This window comes from Emys orbicularis, chromosome 18 (assembly GCF_028017835.1).
Source record: "Emys orbicularis isolate rEmyOrb1 chromosome 18, rEmyOrb1.hap1, whole genome shotgun sequence".
Classification (NCBI taxonomy): Eukaryota; Metazoa; Chordata; order Testudines; family Emydidae; genus Emys; species Emys orbicularis.
Genome location: NC_088700.1, coordinates 6,629,314 through 6,652,039, shown reverse-complemented (window position 1 = coordinate 6,652,039; position 22,726 = coordinate 6,629,314). Strand labels below are relative to the sequence as shown.

General features: G+C 44.7%; 1 protein-coding gene across 1 annotated transcript in view; it reads left to right on the top strand.

Moving 5' to 3' along the window:
- Nucleotides 1–22,726, top strand: part of CCDC187 (coiled-coil domain containing 187) — a 68,693-nt gene that overhangs the window by 38,223 nt on the left and 7,744 nt on the right. Inside the window, exons 12-25 of the mRNA XM_065418577.1 lie at nt 2,690–2,784; nt 3,778–3,888; nt 5,344–5,462; nt 6,513–6,643; nt 7,251–7,396; nt 7,535–7,722; nt 9,071–9,158; nt 10,576–10,722; nt 11,734–11,915; nt 14,730–14,914; nt 17,145–17,257; nt 18,664–18,745; nt 20,778–20,899; nt 21,709–21,803. Coding sequence (XP_065274649.1) covers nt 2,690–2,784; nt 3,778–3,888; nt 5,344–5,462; nt 6,513–6,643; nt 7,251–7,396; nt 7,535–7,722; nt 9,071–9,158; nt 10,576–10,722; nt 11,734–11,915; nt 14,730–14,914; nt 17,145–17,257; nt 18,664–18,745; nt 20,778–20,899; nt 21,709–21,803 — 1,804 coding nt within the window. The remainder of the gene's footprint in view (nt 1–2,689; nt 2,785–3,777; nt 3,889–5,343; nt 5,463–6,512; nt 6,644–7,250; nt 7,397–7,534; nt 7,723–9,070; nt 9,159–10,575; nt 10,723–11,733; nt 11,916–14,729; nt 14,915–17,144; nt 17,258–18,663; nt 18,746–20,777; nt 20,900–21,708; nt 21,804–22,726) is intronic.

Here is a 22,726-nt window from a genome sequence, read left to right as displayed (position 1 = left end):
TTCTGACAGTGACGCAGCTCAGAGTAAATATGTAACCCGTTTGAACAGGCTTCACAAATTCATCTGAGAAGCTTTATATAGCCAAGAACATATAATTAGTAAACATTACATCACCTATAGAGCAACAGCCAGGAGAGTTGTAATAAGGAAGTAGCACTGAGATGGGAGTGCCTAGAGTGAGAACAAGCAACAGCATCAATATGCCGCGGTTATGAGATTGTTCCTCCCTGGCAAAGTGAAAGAATCACAACTGCAGTGCAGTGCTGAGAGAAGTGGGACACATGGAGGAACAGGTGCAGCGCCACTAGAAGTCTGAAACTGGTGGATCAAGGTTTGAAAGCTTTTATTCTATTCTATGTATGTGCATTCTGTAGGTGCAGCCCCGAGAGAAAGAGGAAAAGGTGGGATTACCCCCCTTTGTACCCTCCAGATTCCAGGCTGCTGCAGGGGCTGAAACAGCCCCAGTAAGTTAAAGCAGCCCCCAGCTGCTCTAACTTATGGCAGCCAGCCCTCATCCAGTCCCAATGCCGGCACACCCCCTTTGAAGTTCCACCCCTTTTCTCTGCCCCTCATGTTGCTAAAAGATTATCCAATAGCATAGAAGGGAGCAAAATCACTTTATGCGCCTTAGGCTACAGACATTTGTTTCCTGTGGATGCAGCACTGTTTCAGCCCTGGCTGAGTCCTCTCCCTTTTGTGGGTGGTCACCAGTCTTTGGATCCTGCCTGCTTCCAAGCTCACTAGGTCTGGGCAGCATCCAGACACGGTCTTTAACTCTGGCCTCTGAGGCACACTCCTGGGGTGCAGACCCCCTGCCTTGCACCTCCTCTTTGGGATGTGGGACCCAGGGGCGGCTCTATGTTTTTTGCCGCCCCAAGCACAGCTGTCAGGTGGCTTTCGGTGGCATGCCTGCGGGAGGTCCACCGGTGCCGCGCCTTCAGCGTCCCCACTGCTGAATTGCTGCCGAAGCCATGGGACCGGCGGACCTCCCACAGGCATGCCGCCGTACACAGTCAGACTGCCGCCCTCACAGCGACCGGCAGGCCGCCCTCCGTGGCTTGCCGCCCCAGGCACGTGCTTGCTGCGCTGGTGCCTGGAGCCACCCCTGGTGGGACCCCACAGTCCAGCTGCACTAAGCCTCAAGATTAGCACTGGCCCCCATCCAGTAGCTTATGCATGCTCCGTTAGAGCCACACACTCACATTATTCTTAGATGGTACAGGAGAGATAAAGAGCTATCAAAACCAACAAAGCCCTATATGCTCTCCCTGAGTCTATGCTGACCCATTCCCTGAGTCCCTAGGCCCAGTCTTTGTGTGAGGCAGATAGGCCCTTCTTCCCCTTGCCGTCCTTCTGGTTCCTGGCGATATTCCGCTGTTGAGAGAGAGGAGGTGCCTGGTGCAGACGCTGCCCTTAAATTAAGTTTCAGTTCCCTCTGTCAGGCAACTCACTGGACAGCTTCAAAGCCCTAGTCAGGTGGCTAAAGTCCCAGTGCCCAGGAGACAAACTGGGAGAACCAGGTTCTTTTAGCCTGGCCCCCCTTTTTAGGAAACACACTGTTCTCAGAGAGGAGAGTCGTTCAAAGGTGATGTCCCCTGGATGCTTCTCTCATTCAGGGTCGGACGCGTAGGCCCCCTAACACAAGAGTGCAAGCCAACATGAGGGTTACAGTGTGCAGTGAAGGGTGTGATCAAGGTCACCCTTGAAATGAAGATAGAACGTGGTTTTCACAGAATCAGACTGGGGGTGCAGAGTAAAAGCCAAACTGTCACAAGCACATGGGAGGCACTACTGCTCTAATAAAGGCCAGAAATCCAACCAGGAAGGCCTCTGACAGGAGATCCAAAGAGGTGTCTGTTGGGTGAAGCAGCTAGGGTCATGTACACATTCTTCCTTCCTCCTGAGTAGCCACCACCTGCCCCTATGGCTAAGTAACGCACATCATCTGTCATAATATGCGATTTGGAGGGCATGGCCAACCTTAAAACATTGCAGAGATCGGGAGTAGCCGCCCCACGATCCTGATGGAAAGTAGCCTTCAAAATGCTGCTAGATTACATATCACATAACACTGACCAAGACCCCGATCCAGCCAGCCATCCCTGTTCAGCAAAGTAGTGACATGCAAGTGTTTCAATCCCATTGACTTTGGTAGGACTTAAGCAGGTGCTTCAGAGTAGGGTTGGATCGGGGTCCGAAGTCAGTGGTAATTTATACAGATTTAGAGATGTGGTTTTGGCTGAATGCATCTGTTCTACCAGCAGCTGCAGCTGCCTTAGGACATCCTGCTCCAGATCTCACTGCTTGTGGAGCTGGGACAGGCTGGGGGCTAGTGCATAGCACAGAATAGGCAGAGCAGTAACCCTTTCCTCTTTGCGTGGATCCCTGGGACAACATTGGGGCTCGGTGGGTTCCTTGGTGGCACTCTGCACCTTGCCATGGCTGCTGTGTGGTTGTGATCCTGGATGTGCAGTTGTTGAAGGAGTACACCTGAAAGTGCAGGTATCAATACAGCTCTCTCAATACCACTCTCTCTGGCTAGTGACCCATTGGCTATTTCTGTTAAAGCATTGGATGCTTTCTCTAATGCATTCCTTATTGAAGGAGTACAGGTGGGTCCTATTCATTCTTCAGAATTAATTTGTGGCTAAAAATTCAGATACTGTCTCTATTTTCCCATCTTTCATAGGCAGAGATCCCAGATGCATAGATCTGGAGGAGAGATACAGGGATCACCTTGAAAACATACAGCAAACATCTCTGAGGCTGGCTCACAAACTGAAGGTACAGTACATACCCTAAGCAAAATTAAATGTGGATTCAGTGCTCCATGAAAAGAGATGCTGGATATTCCCATGTATGCCTTAAAGCAGGTTACCTTCAGCTGGCAGTGTTAGGTCTATGATCTCTGTTTTGCCTCCTCAGGTCAACTCCCAATGACACCTACACCCATCGTTAACTGCTAAGCCCAATTCCCCACTGGCAGGCCCAATTCTAGCACCAACAGGCAAGACTGAATTGCCCCTGGGAAACACAGTGTTCTCAGCTGCAAGTGGCAGTTCCCCAACCTGCTACAGCTGAGGTCAATGGGAGTGTAGGACCACACCTGTAGATAATCACTCCATCTCTGCATTTTCCTCTGCCTGCAAAGATGCACTTTGGCCCCAGCTCCTGCTGTGTGGGAGGTGAGGGTCACTAGCAGGTCTCAAACACCAAAAGGGCAGAATGCAGCCATGACATGAAGCCCACAGTGGTGGTGGGGATCGGAGGACATCATGGGTACTTTTTCTGTTACCCAGAATCTGTACCGATGGTGAAAGAGTCCTTGATGCTATTTCTCCAGAATTAATTAGATTTCAACCACAGGAGACAAATTCTGCCTGGGCAACCTTACTGAAGCCAATAGGGTTACATGGCTGCTCATGAGACTGGAACTTGGCATTGTGTGTTGAATTAGGCAAGTTACTTCCCCCAGTTTTAAAAACGGTTATTACGCACAATCATGTAAAGAAAAGCCCACACCACATTTGGAACTTGAAACTGAAGTCCGCTTCCTGATATGAATGATTCATCCTTTCATCCCCCCCCGCCACATTTATTATCATAAGGTTTCAAGTAAAAGCTGAGCAACATGCACCAGTTTGCCTGCAATAGCAATAGTGCAAGAACAAGTTTTTCACCTCTCGGCATTGATAAGGTCCCTGTAAGGAGCTCACAGTGAGGTTTTAGCTCATTACCCTGAATTTTAAGAGTCCCACAATTTTCTCCCAAATCCAGGCTGATCGGCTCCAACAGGAAGGGTGGCTGGCTATCCTGCGTGAGAAAGCAAAGCTAGAAGCTCAAGAGAGCCAGAGGTCTTTGGAGGAGTTGCTCAAGCATCAGTTAGCGGTAAATCTGTGTGGCCCCAGCAGCAGGAAAATGGCACCATTCCAGACTTGGCACGATCATCTTTGGAGTCATTGAGACCTGGGGCCAGTACCTACCTGCCTCTCTCACCCGAATGAGCAAAGAATGCAGACTGTGGATATATTTTCCAAAGAACTAGAGCCCAGATCCTCAGAGGTACTTTGGCTTCCATGGGACTTGGGTGCCTATGGGAGGTAGGCACCTACATACCTTTGATGATCTGGGCTCATGTCTCTTTGGTGATCGAATCCCATAGACAGTTGGTGGGACTCAGGCACCTTGGAAAATTTTATCCCAGGCATCTTTCTGTAGAACCTTTCACTGTAGTGTCTGAGCACTTTTCTCCTGAAGGTTTGTAAACTAGTCTTTCATGCTTCTATTTAGCACCCCATAGGCCTCTTGTCTGACCAGAACCACGGAGTCTCCTATTAAAAAAAGAAAAGGAATATTTGGGGAGGTTGGCGCACGGCTTGTTTTTCTGTCTTTAGGTCCCCAGGTCCTTAATTCAGGCAAAATCCCACTGGTGTCAATGGGCATTTGCCAGAGTAAGGGATCCCAGGATTTGGTCCCATGTTCATGAATACAATGCCTTGGACTCAGACCCACTGTGAAGTCCCAGGGCATTGCCGCATTATTAAGAATGCCATACTTTGTATGATGCTTTGACCACTTCTTCTGTCCATTTCTAGTAGCGGCCCTGGTAAAAGATAAACATCTCATTGGCTTTTTAAAAAGAAAGACCAGGAGGTAACCACAGTATTATGGGACATGCTCATTGTCAACAGAGCAGCTTCTGTGTGAGCGATTGTGGGACATTTCCATATGTCTACATCATCACTTCACTGCTAGCCTCTAACTCAGTGGCTCTCAACCTTTACAGATGACTGTACTCCTTTCAGGGTTCTGATTTGTCTTGCGTACCCCAAAGTTTCACCTCCCTTAAAAACAACTTGCTTACAAAAATCAGACATAAAAATACAAAAAAGTGTCACAGTGCACTGTTACTGACAAATTGCCGACTTTCTCATTTGTGTCATATAATTATAAAATAAATCAATTGGAATATAAATATTGTACTTATATTTCCATATATAGTATATAAAGCAGTATAAACAAGTCATTGTCTGTATGAAATTTTAGTTTGTACTGACTTTGCTAGTGCTTTTTATGTAGCCTGTTGTAAAACTAGGCAAATATCTAGATAAGTTCATGTACCCCCTGGAAGACACCTGCGTACCCCCAGGGGTACACATGCCCCACTGGTTGAGAACCACTGATCTAACTCATTAGTCAATACAACCCTCTAGGGGTCATTGGAATATGAAAGGCACTGTATAAACCCAGGTTCTAGCCCATGAGAATTACAGAAAGGGCTGAAAGGTGACACCTTTTGTAAAGATTGCTCATTGTCATTGGGGGTTCATTCCATTTTTACAGAGGCTGAATGGCTCCCAAGCCAGATGCACTGTGAGGGCAAGACTGAAGCATGCTAAGCAAGACCAGAGAGAATATCAATTTGAAGGTGATCCTGAAAGAGATGATACAGCCGAGGACAGGTACAGTAAGCAATAGACAATGGGATGCTTGATTGTTTTACTCAAAGATTTGTTCAAGTTCAATGACTCCGGGCTTTGGAGTGTTTGAACTGGGCATCGGCGAACTGGGCATCAGGAACATGTTTCTGCTACAGATGTTCTTCAGGATCACAATGGGAATAGCTCGCATGGCAGCTGCGCTGTACGTGGGATTCGTGTCCTAGCCCTTTTGAGGTTTCAGTTCTCCAATGTAAAATATACGTCCTGCAATTGCAAACTTTCTCTGGCCTGATTTTTGCCCAGATCCTGAAGGGAAACATCTCTGCCATGCGCAGCGAGTATCATAGGCTAGGGGAGGCTGAGCCTCCCCAAACAGCCCGGCGTGGCCCCACCTACATGCTGCCCGCCCGGCACTCCAGGGCTGGGGGCCACCCCGCCTGCCTGGCACTCCAGGCGCTTAGGCAGCCACTGGCTGGGGTGCTCTGGGCTCTGGCAGTGGAGGGGGGACGGAAGAGGCCTCGGGCAGAAAGGGAGGGGCCAGGGCTAGCGCCCCCCAACGACCGGTTCACCCGCTGCCCATGATCTCTGCTGTATTTTCTGTGGCAGGAAAAATTGCATTTAGCTATAGATCAAAGATCTCATTTATTATTTTGGTGAACAGGAACATCCTTTGCAAATCAAAGGAATTGAGGAGTCAGGTATCTTGGATAAACCATATATTGCTACCTGCTGAAGAGAAGGAGTATCCATTTTGACCAGCACTGTGGACACTGCCTACCAAGAAGGGGCGTTTTTCTAAGTGCACATTTTAACACTCATTTAAAGTAGCATAGACTAAGTACTTGAGAATTGGTTCCAACCTCGCACTGAGCTAAGTACCAGAAAAGAACTTTTCATATACATAGAAGCTCCACTATAGAATAAATATTACTAACGCGCTGTTATGAAAGGTACTTGAGATCAACTGAGGAAGAGTGCTCTCTAAGAGCTAAGTATTATTATTGTCCCTGGCAGCTAATATACCAAACTATCATGTCAGAATGTGTTTCTTTTCCCCTCCACCTCTGGTAGCTTTAGGGCACAGTCTCCAAAACAATCTGCACTGAAAACTGAAATCAACTGCCCTGTGATGGATGCCATAAAAACCACAGAGAGAAAATCCACTGGGGAAATGAACCTGGATTCCTCAACCCAGCAACAAGGTGACTATCCAGTTAGATGATTTAGTGGCAAATTTACAGATGCCCTACAGTGGCACCAAAAGTGGAGCAGCATTTTGGGGTTGGGACAATGAGCAGAGATTTCATCAAATTTCTTAGTACACCTTTGAAAATTTTGCCCCAAATGTTTTAACTCACTGTATATATGAATAGTCAGAACAGTATCTTTATATCCTCTAATCAGTCTACAGACATTAACCCTGAGAACACCCTGGGAGTTAAGTCAGCTGCTGTCATTAACCTTATTTATATAGCAGCAGGGAAATCAGAGACAAAAAAGATTAAGTGACTTTCCTAAGGTCACAGGAGGAGTCAATGTCAAAGCAGGGATTACAACACATGAATGTGTGGCAGGCTTCTGACCCTGTGCTCAGATTGTCTAGTATTTTGGAATGGAAACTAACTCGCCTAGACCGCAGTATGAACTGATCTGTTTGGAAGCATATTAGAAAGTTTAATTGTTTAGCTTTAATCTATATTTTTTACAACCACACTATAAAGTTTAGAAACAGGATACATCACTTCCCCCCTCACCCCAGATATGAAGAAATATTTTACTTACAGTGACTTTAATGCTCTCTTTCTTTAGGATCCCTGTCTGCAAAGCATGGGGACTCTTTGCACACACGTCAATCCTTGAATCCTTTGCCTCCTTCAGTAAATCAGCCCAACAGCAAGACACTCACAGCAGACGATTCAGGAGACAGCAGCGAACAAATGGATTCCACAAGCCAGGTACTTGGGCTCCAGAGCTCCTCTCCTGCGAGTCGTTGCACATGGAGTCAACCATGTGGCTTTTATTTGCAATGCCACACTTGTGGGACATCCAACGGCTTCCCCCTAATAAATCCATCCCTCTGCTTCTGCCTTTAGTGGAGTGAAGTCAGTCAGTTCTATGGAGGGTCCAGCACCTTTTGCCGTTTTAGTTTGACAATGGCTGAGCAGTACTTGAGGGAAGAAGAACTACGAGCCCGGCACCAGACTGCCCTCCTTCGACTCCGAGAAAAAGCCCTTCAGGAGAAAACCAAGGCAGAGCTGGCCTGGCTGGAGCATCAGAAAGGGTGAGCCCATTTTGCGTACCCTTTCCTTATTTCAGTACCTGGTAAACACGCTGTCTGACTGCAACAGGCCAGTCAGAACAAGGCAGCTGGGCTCTGCCTACTAAAGGGAGCGTGTACCCCCTTCATGATGGTCTACCTTGTAAAAACAGAGAAGTAAACATCCTGCCCCTTTACAGGGCAAATTAAGGTACAACAGGGCTTCCCCACAGCCAGAAGGGACAAGGCCTAGCTTGTTTCAACCACATCCAAAGCCTGGCTTTACTCCAGCTAAGCTCTTATCTGCGGCTTGGCTCCCCACAGCAAATGCCTCCTGCAGTGGGCTGGAGCTGGAGGTAATTAATAAATTCCCCACAGCTGACCCAGCTCAGGCAGATGCAGTTCTTCTAACCAGAGTGACCATTAACCCCTTTCCTGCCAGCATCCAGTCAGGCATACATAAGATGGAAGCCAGACCATGAGCCTGAACCCCTCACCATCTCCTCGATTTTGGGTTAGCTCTACAACATCCCTGTGAGTTAGGGAAGTACAATTATCCCCATTTCACAGATGGGGAACTGAGGCAGTGAGAGAGATGTGCAAGGTCACTCAGGGTGGCTGTAGGAGAACAGAGAATGGAACCTCAGTTGTCGGAAGCCCAGGCTAACACCCTAACCACTGCACCAGCTTCCATCTACAACATGGAGTATGCCAAAAAGCAAAATATATGATAACTAAGGGCTGGGCTTGGGGGAAGGGCTCTCTCAGGAACCTGTGAAGGACTAAACTTTGCTTGCTGAAGTGGCTGCTCTGAGTCCAAGCTGATAGTCACTGGAAGTTGTTACTATCTGGGAGCTGTTTGATGGCCTGAGTGAAATAAGTTTGCTGGGTGTCACTCCACAGAGTCTGCATCACAATACACAGATATTAAGGGCCAGATGTCCAAAAGAGTCCAGCCCCCATTTAGGCATCTGAAATGAAGTGATCAAATTTTCAAACTAGTTCATCATCCAGCAGTTCCTACTGCTGTCCGTGGGGAGGACAGAATCTCCATTGCTGTCAATGAGAGCTGCAGAATGCTGGGCGCATCTGGAAACCTGGCCATCTTGCAAAGAGGTCCACGGTGAAATGGGCTGTGAATACTGAAGTACCGTCTCATTCTCCTGATGGGGTTGAGATACAGGCAGGGCAGCGTGGTGCGCCTTGCACTGATGTACCTGTTCTGGGGATAAAGACTTCACTCCAGGCCCCAGCCCTGTCATGGGGACACCTGTCATGGGGACACCTGTCATGGGGACACCTGTCATGGGCATTGCATTCACACATCCAAACGTCCTTCTGGTAGTGATTTTGGTCTCCATCCTGCTTTCAGCTGTCTGGATAATCTGCGAGACAGTGAGAAAGTGTCTGCCATAGCTGAGAAGCAGCACAAAATCCTAACCAGGCTGAAGCAAGAACAGGTAATGTTATTGCAGTTACACAAGCCAGCTTTCTTCTTGAAAAACAAGGGGAAGTGTTAACACTCAGAGCTGATGAGAATCTCTTGGACAGTAGTAAAGGAGTATGTAGTGTTGTTGCACAGACTTCATAATATACTTCATTGATGTTGATTTTTATACCTCAGATAAGTTATTTTATGCCATGGGCTGTACTCTATACATTTTAAAGAAGCAGGAAGCACCATTTCTCTCTGCAACTCCAGTTTTACTGCAGTTATCTACTCTTAGTGTATACACCCGATGGTATGAGGTGTTTAGGATTCCATTGTTGAGATATAGGACATTAGCCAACAGTTAGTAGTGGTCTTGTGGCTAAAACACAGCCATGGGAATCAGATCTAGATTCTATTCCTGACTCTGCCATAGATTCCTCTGTGACTTGGGCCAAGTGCCATGCAGTCAGATTTTTCAGAAGTGGCCTGTCATTTTGGGGGCCTTATATGCCTTGAAGGAGTCTGATTTGCAAAGCGGCTGAGCATCCACAGCTCCTAATGTCTTCATCTGGAGTGGTGGGAGCCGCGCCCAACTGAAAACTAGGCCCAGGTTGTCTCAAGTTGGGCAAGCAACCACCAAGTTAGCCAAAACTAGTGGTCACCTTTGAAAAGTTGAGGCTTATGGTCTGACTTTCAGAGGTGCTTGTTTCATTAGCAATAAGCATTGCAGTGAGCAGATAGAGTTGTAGGACAGAGCACTTTTACGTAGCATGCACAGAAACACGCTGAGGGAGGCCTGTGTATCTAATAGCAACCTGGCCCAGCAAGCTCACCTGAGCCCCTGGTGTCTCACCAACTATGTCCCTCCTAAAACCTGACCCTCTTTCTTCAGTCCCCTTCTTCTTCAGTCCCCTTTCTTCAGATACTACAGTGTTGAGCACTGGAGCTCTCTCTGATTGAAACGGGATCTACAGGTAATCAGCGCCTTGGAAAATCAGGCTCAAGTGGGCAGTGGGAGTCAGTGTCAAAGCTTGAGTTTGAAGTGTGGCGTTTCTGGCTCCCAGGTGCTACTAGACCGTGCCTCACTCTCACCTCTCTCAGCCCCCCAATTTTCTCTGCACGTGCTTTCATCAACATTCAGAACAATTTGGCACTTTCTAATAACTCTACGAAACATTTCCTTTACCTGTTTGTCAGTAACCTCGCATGTCTGGGCACAAGTCAGCAAGCACTGCTCAAAGCAAAGACTGAAAAAATTGTACACAAAAATGCACATAAAAAGAGCTATATATATTGAATACCCAAAATGCACTTTTTGTTCTTTTTAATTGCAATATTTCCACTTGTTACTAATTATAATAAACTGACCCGTAGGCCTTTTTCATGTGTATTTGTATTTTAACTGTAACTTACGCTCCCACCTCTTCGCTGTCTGTTCTGTGCAGGCGGAAATCCAGCACCTGCGAAATATCTACAGGGCAGCTCACCAGGAGAGAAAGCTGCTATTAAAACAGCAGAGAGAAATCTTACTGATGCAGCAGTCAACAGCACAACTCCAGCGGGAGCTGCATGGGTTGGCACAAGGGCCACAGGTTAATAGAACCCTTAAAATGCTACCATTACATTTGGCATTGGCAGATTTGGGGGCATTACAGATAGAGGAAAGCCATGGGTTTGTTCTTATTAACTGCAGTAATGAAGCTAAAGCAATGATAAATGTTGCTATGGTATTGACTCCTATAGGAAAAGAGGAATGATATTTTACTTGCCCATTAAAAAAATTACTTGCCTCAGCAAGTTGGTGAATACAGTTTTGCAGAGTTGGTATAAGCTGTGCGGGAGGCCTTGCGTGGGTAAATTTCACTCCACCCTAGCGGCCTATGAACATCAATATGTAAATGCTCTGCCCCACAGAATAGGGATGTACATGTGACGTGACAGAATTGAGAGGAAAGGCACATGGGATTAAAGTTCTAGCCTTTTGCCTCAAGAATATCAGTACAAATGACTGTGACTCCTCATCATAATCTAGGGAGGAGGTGTCTTTATATTGATTATATTGTGCCAGTCAATCTGGCAGAATCTGGCATTGGTAATACCAGCTTTGCTCAAAAGAGGTAAATGCCCAAGATAGTAGATCTGTTGCGCTCCACTCCCAAAGAGCCCCAATACAGAGGATGCACACCCCTGTCAGTGGGCTTCTGAAATCCTTCCCCCTCTATACAGCAGGACTGCAGGGGTTCCACGGGAGAAAGGGCCCTCCACTCCTGCAGAAAAGGGCTCAGGATTCAGGATTTACTTGCATGAGAACAAATCCAGTGTAACACCACTATCCTTAGTGAATGCAGATTTATACTGGTGTATCCGAGTAAAATTTGGCCCTATACGTATATTTTAAGGGTAGCATTTTCAAATGCATTCAGTGTTGGCCTAACCTTGCACCCATTAAAGTCAATGGGAGTTTACCTGGGTTTCTTCAATGAGCGTCGGTTCTGATTTCAGTCATTTTCCATTCCAAGGGACTGCTGCAACCTCTAGTCCCTGCCTCTTACAGGCTGAAAGAATAACTAGTAAACTCTTATGCATTGCCCTGTTCCTTTTAGTTTACAAACAGCTCAGCAGACGTTGAAGAAGCAATAAAGCAGAAGCAGACTGGGACAATTTCCAGTCCAGCAATATCCTCCATGCCAGCAGAAGCTACAGCATACTCACAAAGGCCTGTTCTGTCAAGGAATGGAAACAGTTGTGCCCAGTTAAATAATACACTGAGCAGGAAATACAAGAGGTCGGTAATAGCTTTTAAATTCTTTTTTGCAGTTATGGTTACTGAGAAAACCAGCTGAGGAAAGGATGTGGGCTGCTATATCCCAGATAACTGACCACTCATTAAAGCAAGGCATTGAGACTCACTAACATAGCTAATTAAGCTTCCAGCACCCCTGAGAGGTAGATAAGGGACTTGTCATGGTTACACCGAACTTGTGGGACACACTGCTACAGCTGCTGAGCAGCATACAGCAATAACACACAATAGGTTAGGACAGAAAGGGAGATTGTGCCCAGTTGATATAGCAGTGGGAGTTTCTGTAGGCAGAATGCAGTTACCTGAGCTGGAATTTGGAGATGAAGAAAGGGCTATGTGATCTCTAATGACAAACGATAGTGAAACCACGCTATTATAGCTCATCTGAAAGATGTCACCTCCAGAAACAGTGTTGCACATTCCTTTGCTGGCACATGGGTCCAACAGGCAGGTATCTGAACTGTCTTCATGGTCTCCCATCCAAATGGGGTAGTGGGTGCTCAGCACTTCTGAAAATAAGATCTAAAAAACACTCATGAGGTTTCATACATACCCTCTGAACAGCAGCCTTCCGAAGCAGGCTGAGGTAAATGTACACATAAAAACTAGTTTGCTTTAGAAAAATAGGTGTAATGTATATCATTTTATATATATATATATATATATATATATATATATATATATATATATATATATATATATATATATATATATTACACCTCTCTCTATATAAAGGAGCCTCACTCATTATAACTAAGAGCTAGTATAGCAAGCTGGTGAGTCAGTGCTGGGCATTTACTTAGCTTCCCAGAGGGAACGGCTTTCAAATAAATCTCTGCATGAAACTGATCTATAATTCATGTTGTTATTGATTACAAGTCACAGGAATCGTTAGGAAGGTTTCTTGGCTGGACTTTCACTTCTTATTACTGACAAGTTTGCTCATAGTGGAAGAGTAAATATTAGCCCAAGTCCATAGACAGGGCCTAGTGGGGCTCAAAATGTACCCAAACTGTGGCTGCATTGTTGTATACAGATCTGTTTCACGTGTAAGAATACAGAAGGATAAGTATGCTATCTGTTCGCCAGTGCAGGTGCATTCATATTTTATACTGATCAGGATAATAATTAAAAGTCATTGGCAGTCTCTATTACTGTCTCAGAGCTTGTGTGGGGGTGGGCAGTGGAGCAACATTTACAAAATTAAGGCAAAATTAAAATAATGTTTCAAACTGCCCAAACATAACAAGTAAATGCTGACATTCTGAAAGCACTGCTGCTGCTAGATTATATGAGTGGATCAGGCTGGTATCCAGGTGCTGCGTTCCAGAACTTGTAAAGAGCCACCTGTGATATCTGACTGCATAATTTTCTGCTTCCAGGCTACTTCAAAACACCTTGCGATGTTGGTTCATTTGGAAAGAAGCTAAACCTTCCTTAAAACCATCCCTAGAGCCTCATCCAAACAGGAAATGTTGCAACCGTGGGGCCCCAGTTTAATTGGAAAACATTAACAGCAGAAGAAATCCTATATTATTTTTTCAGCATTCTCCTATAAGACTTGGGGCCTGATCCATAGCTCATTGAAGTCAATGGAAAGATTCCTATTGACTTAAACGGGGTTTGGAGCAGATACCATATGTATTTTTATGCACAGCAGGACTAGATATTGCTGTAAATTTAAGCAAATCTATACCACTTCCTAATGTTTATTGCTTTTTCTCAATATTTCATCCTAAAGAACTATACTTATTAAGCTTTATTCTGTATAGTGGCTTTAATCTGAATGTTTTACACTGTTTATAATAATTATTAAAAGGAAACAAAAATAATAAAAACAATTATGTAATCATGTTATATTGTCAAATAACAGTTTTCAGCTAAGGAGTCAAATACATCATCTGAAACGTATTTCCAATTGTAATTTTAAGGATTGGTGATATTAGATGCTTTATATGGCCACCTAAAACCATTTTGTCCAAATTAAAAAAGCGAAAATAAAAAATATATATTTTGCAGTTATCCAATAGCTGATTAACTCCTAGAAGTGAAGATAGTTAGTTTTAGCCCAATGGATAACATATGAAAAGTGTTTCAGTGTTTTTGTAGTAAATGACTAGTATGTACCACTGCTCTCTGCTGGGTGGAATCAAATTGCTCAACCATGTGTCATGGAGCCTGTACCGCTAACAGTTAATGGAGAATCTCCTTTAATTCAAATGGTAAAGCTCTATGCCTTTGGAGTAGGCGGATATGAGTTCTATCTCCCAGTTGCTGTTAAGTTCAAAGCAGTTATGGTGACCAACATGTGAAGTTCAAATGGCCACAGATTTGTTATGTTAGATTTTTTCATATAAAATAACTGTTGAAATCTAGCAAATCATTGCTGACTTGAGTGGGAGCAGCATGTGGGCACCAGGGGCTAGAATTTGGCCCTATACTTTGCTTTCCTTGATGCTGCTGATTTTTTTTTTAGTCTTCCACTGTGTATGGGTGAGAGGGTGGGGATTTCCGCTATGTAAAACCCGGCAACAGATGAGATGAAGGGAAAATGCCATTTCTTTGCTAACTGTATTTGGAATGGAAAATAAATGCTCTACGCAGGTAGCGTTACTGACTTCAATATTCTGCTGCTCTTTCTACAAACATACCCACGGAAGCATTCTCCAGCCTCTAAGAAGGACTTGCAGTAGCCTTCGATACATACCTTTATTGACTTCCCCTGGGTTTGTCATGATTAATTGGCAACCATGAACCCAACCTGAAATCGTTAATTGCTTGTCTAATTGTGTACAGCTTTCCTACTGAGAAAGAGAAAACATCGCTGCAAGGCAGGCAACAGGCAGAGGTGCCTCAGCGGTGGAAGCAATGGTCAGGTGCACAAGACCCCGAGGTGTTTGAAACAATGGCCAAGGAACCATGTGATTCCAGTGATCAAAGCACAGGCCCACTTGTGATGGATAAAGACTCTGAAAACACAGGTATCTAATACAAAAGCTTCCATGCCAGAACCATCCCGATTGAGTGGCATGACCGGTCCGTCAAAACAAGCAAACATGGTAGAAGTTGAAAGCTGAAACCCTCCAGGTAGCACTTTAAATGATCTGTTAAAAGGGGACAATTAATTCAAGGCCACAAGACTGGCTTCAAGCCTGAGCTTGATAAGTTTATGGAGGGGATGGTATGATGAGACTGCCTACAATGACATGTAGGCAGTCTGCGACTGCTGGTAGCAAATATCCCCAATGGCCAGTGATGGGACACTAGTTGGGGAGAGCTCTGAGTTACTACAGAGAATTCTTTCCCAGGTGTCTGGCTGGTGGGTCTTGCTGAAATGCCCAGAGTCTAACTGATCACCATATTTGGAGTCAGGAAGAAATTTTCCCCCCTGGTCAGATTGGCAGAAACCCTGGGGTTTTTTTGCCTTCCTCTGCAGCATGGGGCACAGGTCATTTGCAGGTTTAAACTAGAGTAAATGGATTCTCTGTAACTTGAAGTCTTTAAACCGTGATTTGAGAATTTCAGTAACTCATCCAGAGGTTATGGGTCTGTTACAGGAGTGGGTGGGTGAGGTTCTGTGGCCTGCAATGTGCAGGAGGTCAGACTAGACGATCACGATGGACCCTTCTGGCCATAAAGTCTATGAGTGTAAGTCTCAACCCTCATTTGAACCAATGTAAAATATTTCTGTTGGACTAGGTTTGCTACGTTTTGGGGTCCTAAGTAGACCTTGCCACAATTATCCATGTTTTTGTCATCGCCAGATTGGACTTCTGGATTGTGGCCTACTCAAGAGCTACTAGGGAGCTTCAACCACTGCAGAATGGTTTCACTTTTATAATACAGTGTAACTTGGTTAACAGGATAGATTTAAGCACTAGTTCTAGGGGAATTAAATAGATGTCAAACTGGTTTCTTCAGGGCTATGAAATCCCAGCATAAGAAGCTAAGGAATGCTGGAACCGGAAGACAGTATAAATACAAATGGGTCTTTTGCAGACAGGCAATACATTTTACGTGCCACACGGTTGTAGTATACAGAATGCAGCTTGATAACGTTGGGCTGGCAGACAGTTGATGTGCATGTCCAGAGATTATGTTCCAGGTTTATGATGTTTCATAATGCACCCCATGTATTTTATGTCATCTGCATTGCCTTCAGAGGGTGAAATCCAGGCCCTGTTGAAGTCAATTGCAAAACTTTCATGGACTTCAGTAAGGCCACGATTGCACCCAGAAAGTGTAAAGCTGGGGGCTTAAGCTGGCCTTAAGTGATACATAAGTCTTGTGCCAGCTTTCTGCACAAACAGGGGTAAAATTTTCACCTAAGATGAAGATTTGTACTTTGAAAGAGTATTTCACTTTGGATCCCAAGTCCCTGCACAGAGGTGTTTCACCTTTGATAGCAGGGGCGACGTGTGGAGGGGGACATGCGGGGTCATGTGCCGCCCCCAGATTTGCTGCTTAGCTTGTATTGAGCATGCTCACATGGACTGAGCGTGCTCAGTAACACTGCTGAAGCCAGCTGCCCTCACTCTGCACCCTCACTATTGGCAGGTGCGGGTTGTCTCTGTTTAACAGTAAAAAAATAATAGAGGCTCTAAGGTGTTGGCAAAGCTGCATCTAAGTGTTGCTGTAAATCATCATTGTTTCTCCAGGCTGGAAATGTCATGGTATCTCCCATGGGAAAATGTGATCAATATTTTCTTACACACAAACACTCACTGTGCAATATGAACTCTTATGAGGGTTGACAATATTCATGGGTCCTTTTCTTAATAGAACAAATACTAGCTAAAAACCAGCTTACACTATAAACAACCCATCCGTGAGTCTCACTTCCTGGCTAACAAAAACAGAAGTACTTTTGCTGAACTCCTAAAAGGAAGGCTAGGTTTGTACAGCTGGAGATTGGTGCTCTAGTAAATTAATGAAATGGATAGGATGGGCGTAAAAATAGCTGTGTGCTTAGATAGTTAAAATGTTTGAATAGTCTTAAGTATTATTGTTAGTTGCTGCTACTGTTGGGGTGATTTTTATTCAGACAAGGAATATTTGGGGCAAAATCTTTTTTTTAAAAAGTTTACTTAAATGCACTTTTTGTAAACCACGAAAAAGGTGCGTTGAATTTACCAAAAAACTAAAGTATAAGTTAACTTAGCCATGCATAAAGATACATCATTGTCACTTTAAGAACTTCATGTCTTTCAGAGATTAATGATAGGTGTCATGCTCTCTTACATTCGGAACACACAAATTCAGCCAAAATGGATGAAGCTACACTCACCCCTGTTCCGACAGAAGACAAACCCCATGAATTTCTTGTAAACACATCCTTCTTTGAGATCCTGTGTCCACTTATGACCACTGCAGTAATTCTACCCCAAGGCCTACGCGCCAGTCCAAACAGCGATGAAGTGGTGCAATGGCTTCATACTGGCTTCACCCTCTGCACAAGGGTGAATTCCACCATTTAAGATCTTGAATAGCTTTATAAGCAGGAGCTCTTATCACCTGCTAGGTTAAATTTACTAAGGGTAACCGGTTTGAAAATACGGCTCCCTTGTACTGTATGTTGTTTATTTGAGGCTTAAATGCTGTGTGGCCTAAGCAGCGACCTAACCTTCCCCTCCCTTGCTCCCAAGGGCAGTAAACTATTACATGCTCATACCAGCAGATTATTATCCCCACCACCCACCTGCAGGAGAAATGCAGGGAGGCTGCATATGGGGTGTGTGTGTGTGTGTGTGTGTGTGTGTGTCTTAGGCCTCCTTATGTCTCTGTATAGGCCTGGCCACTGTCCGGCCCTTAAGAGTTTGTCTGCACAGCAGCTGGGAGCAAGCCTCCCTCTCCGGGTACACAGACTCACACCAACTGTGTGAGCTAGCGTGCTAAGAATAGAAGTGTGGACGTTGCTGCCCGGGCACTGGCTCTGGCTAGCCGCCCGAGTCCAAGCCCACCCAACCCCGTAGGAGCCAGCTCAAGTGGCTAGCCTAGGTTGCCACCCTTGCAGCAACTTCCATACTGCATTTTTAGCATTCCAGCTTGAGCGGAGCTAGCATGAATCTGCCTATCCGGATCAGGAGGCATGCTCCAAGCTGCTGTGTAGACGTACTCTGAGGTACGTCTACACTGCAAAGAAAAACGTGCAGTACCCAGTCTAAGAGCCTGAGTCAATGGATTCGGGCTGGTGGGGCTCAGGCAGTGGGACTAAAAACAGCAGTGTAGCTGTTCCCATGTGGGCTGGAGCTGGGGCTCTGAAACCTGACAAGGGGGAAAGGTCTCTGAGTCTGGGCTCCAGCCTGAGCGGGAATGTCTGCACCGCTAATTATAGCCTCATAGCCCAAGTCAGTTGATCCAGGCTCTGAGACTTGGCGCCGTGGGTTTTTCTTTGCAATGTAGACATAGCTTAACTGGCTTTGTGCTAAATCTCCCAACTGCAGAGAGTCTGGGCTTCTCTTCATGTACAGCACTACAGCTGTGTCACTGTAGCGCTACAGTGAAGACGCTTCTCCCATTGGCGCAGTTAATCCACCTCTGCAAGAGGCAGTAGCTAGGTCGGTGGGAGAAGCTCTCCTGTTGACATAGCGTTGTCTACACAGGGGGTTAGGTCGGTATGGCTACATCACTCGGGCTGTAGTTATACCGATATAGGTCTGTAGTGTAGACCTGGCCCCTCTCTATCCCCTTTTATGATACTAAATCTGACCTTTGAACATTTACATTCTAGGATTACGATCATAAGGAAAAGAAGTTTGTTTCAAACCGAACACTAGCCCCTAAAGACAATGAGGATATTAATTCCCATGACAGTGAGTTTACAATGAAAGGTTTGGGGATACTTTCCACTTGGTGTAGCTTATGCCTTGCTTGAGTAGAAAATACTCTTCAAGGAACTGGTAAATCATATTTAATGCTATTATGTCCAATCTGTTTCAAGCGCTTCAATCAAACTTTAATATAGACAGAAAGAGAGACAGTCTTCTCATTTATTACCTAAGTGTCTTGCTCAGTGTACCGAATGTATAAATCACCTTTAGGCAAGATGTTGGAGATCTGTCTAAGGGTTATTATGAGAGATGATTATACTGCTTTTTCAGAACAAAATCATAACTTATTTGGATTGTGTCATTAACAATTTACTTTCTTTTGAGGTATTTTCAAAATAATTTAAGGGTCTGCATCTTAAAAGAACATAGATCAGCTAAAGATAGACTTTGACAGGACATACTGGAGTTATTTTTGTTTCCAGGTTTCATCTTCAGTTCATATTTCTTGTTCCCAGTTCAACTTATAACAAATAAAACTGGCTTTTTATATATGAGACAGTTATATCATTTATATAGTTCTGTGTATGCAGAGTCTCTGGATTATAAATATATATATATATAGTCACATCAGTTCTCATTTGTATCATTTTTACTAATGGAGTATCTTAATTGCATCAAATTCACCCAGATCCCATGATGAGGGCTGCTCAATTCATTTGTGTAATTTTTTTTTATAACAATGATCCAGATTACATAGGCCTAGTATAAGCTTCATTTCAACAAGGTACTTAAGTACGTGCCTAACTTTGAGCATGTGGGTCGTCACATTTTAAGTCAGTGAAGTCAATAGGAGTTTTTCCATTGACTTCAATGGGGCCAGGATTTCACATTTAGTGTTTTGTTCTCATTTGTATTCCTGTCCAGAGTCTCAGCTCTGTTTCATTACCTAGGTTTGCCATTGGTTAACTGCTAACACTCGTGCACAGGACAGGTATTTTGCTTTCTGCTAGTGTTCCCTAGATGACTCCTTCTGTGCTGACAGTGGAAGATTACCGAGGCTTTCTCAGACTTGGAATTAGAGCTGGTCAAAACATTTTTGTTACACTTTTTTCAAGAAAAAATGGTTTTTCGATTAAATGGTTTTGTCAAATTTTGAAAAATACAGAATGTTTTGGTTCTCATTTTTTCTCCCCCTTCACTCCATTCTCTTCCCTTCTTTTTCTTCTAGGTTTAGTCCCATCTATATGGGCTTGTGTCTTTGAGTCCATTTCAGTCTCTCCTGATGCCATTCCTTGGAAACTCTGCAGCTAATCACATCCTTCTGTATAATAGCCATCCATCTCGTCTGGGTCTTTCAACCCTTCTCTTATCCTTCACTCCTAAGTTTAACACCCTGTTTCCCATAGCTTTTCTCATGTCCAAATCATTTCTCTTGTTTATTCCGTCCAGAAATGGAAAAAAAGGAAGGGGAAAACAAATGTTTTTGGTTTTTTCCTTGAAAAACTGAAAATTTCCATGGAAAATTGTGACTGGAATGGAAATTTTGTTGTTTCATTCCAATGTTTCCATGGGAAATACCTAGCACTCTTCAAACATCACCACTCAGAATATATTTATCAATCCTGCCCAAACACTTGATGTAGTGCTCTCAGAAGCAAACAATACACAGTACGAAGGTGTTTAGTAAGAGCTTGCATGGTAGTCCTTCCCAGTGTGAACAGGGGTAGTTTTTGTCTGAGAATCATGTTAGAATAGACCATTTTTTTATAAAAACATGCCAGAGATATTACCTACATATCTGCTAGATACTTCAGTGATCAGTGCTTTACATAAGCCCATCTACAGGTAGACAGAGGGGACTAGTAGCTTTAGGTATAACAGTGGTAGAAGACACAGTTTGGCTAGCACAGCTCTTGGGGGATTCAAATATCCTTGCGTACAATGGTCAAAAAAGCCATACAAATCATCTGGCACCACTTTACATTCTCATGGTTAGAGCTAGCCTGGTGCTGCTGACACAGAGCAGCGAGCCGTAGATTCTTCCTTCTGTGTCCCAATAATCTGTGTATTGCAGGTAATGCTACCTCATCCTCAGTGGAAGAATTAGAGAGTGATACACTGACAATGGAAAAGGTGCACAGGGTGCAAGGAGGAAGCCAAGAGACTGCAGGAGAAGACGAAGGCCATCCATATAAGGTGCATGGCAGGGCTGCTATTTATGTTTTGAAACTGGCTTTTTCCCAGATAAACATGCACCCAAATAAACCCTCAAAATCAGCCGGCATGACAGCATGAACTCAAGCTGTTGGCATAAAAGCTAACGCTTTGTGCCGGCGCTTTGTTGCGGTATGTTAAAGTATGACCCTTAAATCTGATAGGTTGGCTTACTGTGGCAGTACAACTCTTATATATAGGGCCCTACCAAATTCACGGTCCATTTTGGTTAATGTCACAGTCATCGGATTTTAAAAATAATAAATTTCAGTTTCAGATATTTTAATCTGAAATTTCATGGTATTGTAACTGTGGGGGTCCTGACCCCAAATGGGGTCATGGGGAGGGGAGTCGCAAGCCTACTGTAGGGAGTGGGGGTCATGGTATTACCACCCTTACTTCTGTGCTGCCGCCTTCAGAGCTGGATAGCTGCTGGCCGGGCACCGAGCTCTGAAGGCAGCACCACCGCCAGCGGCAGCGCAGAAGTAAGGGTGGCAATACCACATCATGCCACCCTCACTTCTGCGCTGCTGCTAGTGGCGGCACTGCCTTCAGTGCTGGGCTCCCAGCCAGCAGTTGCCGCTTTCTGGCTGCCCAGCTCTGTGAAATCTGGTCTCTCCTACAATAGCCCAATTTCACGGGGGAGATCAGATTTCATGGTCCGTGATGCGTTTTTCATGGCCATGAATTTGGTAGGGCCCTACTTATACAGCTCTCCATTTATATTCTCTTTCTCCTACATAATCAGTGGGGCTGATTCTTCCTTTGTCTCTTAACCATGGTCCATGCAGGCTAATGATGGTGACAGAGGGTCAGGGTTGATTTCAGATGGAACCTCAGCAATGGAAGCACAGACAGGAAAAGGAAGGCGGTCAGAGGAGCAGAGGTACGTTAACCCCTAAGAGCATGGACTTCTGTCCCATATTCTGTTTCACTCACAAAGAATCAAAGCCTGTCCCAACTTCAGAGGTCTCAGAGAGCCCTGACCCAATGCAAGTGGTTGGTTCTACTGCAGAAAGGGGGAAGTAGGATATGGGGACCCTGCACAAGGGTCTGCTCACCTTGTGTGCCATGGAATTCTGCAGGGATCCATTAGCCTGTCCCTCGCCCTGAGGGAAAAGCACAGAACAGCTCCACTGCCATTCTGTGGTCTGGGGGGGGGAGGTCAGAGGGTGGAGCCATCTATTGCTTGGCTCCAATGGAGACCACTCGTTCACTGAGTGACCTCTCCCGCCGTGTATTGACTTCCAGAAGAGTCGAATCACAGTAAATTCAAAGCAATGGATTGCAGTATGATATGAAATCACAGCTGAGCAACAAGGGTGAATTATTCTTCCAGGTTAACAGACTTAGATATAAGGGGCAAGTTCTGCATTTGGATGCCAGTATGAAAATCCCATTGAAACCATGGAGAGCCATACAGCCAAGGGAACATTTGGCCCTAATCTATGTTTATAGTATACACGTGTCTGAAGATCATATAAGATGCAACATAAGGGGTCAGGATACTGAAGGCACTAACTCCTCCTATTGAAAATGACAGTTTGTTTATGCAGAATCATTTTATGAGTCTGATGAAGTAACCATCACATAAGCAAAATGTGCATTGACTTCCAGTTTACATGTGTAAGAAATTACTGCTAAGAGCTGATCCAAAGTCCTCTGAAGTCAATAGAAAGACTCCCATTGACTTCAGTAGGCTTTGAATCAGGCCATAAGTGTCTGAGAACACAGTTAAAAAATAAGTAATACCATTTTGTCTTTACCAGTGCGTTTATTTATTGTGCGTAGACAATGATTGACATATTT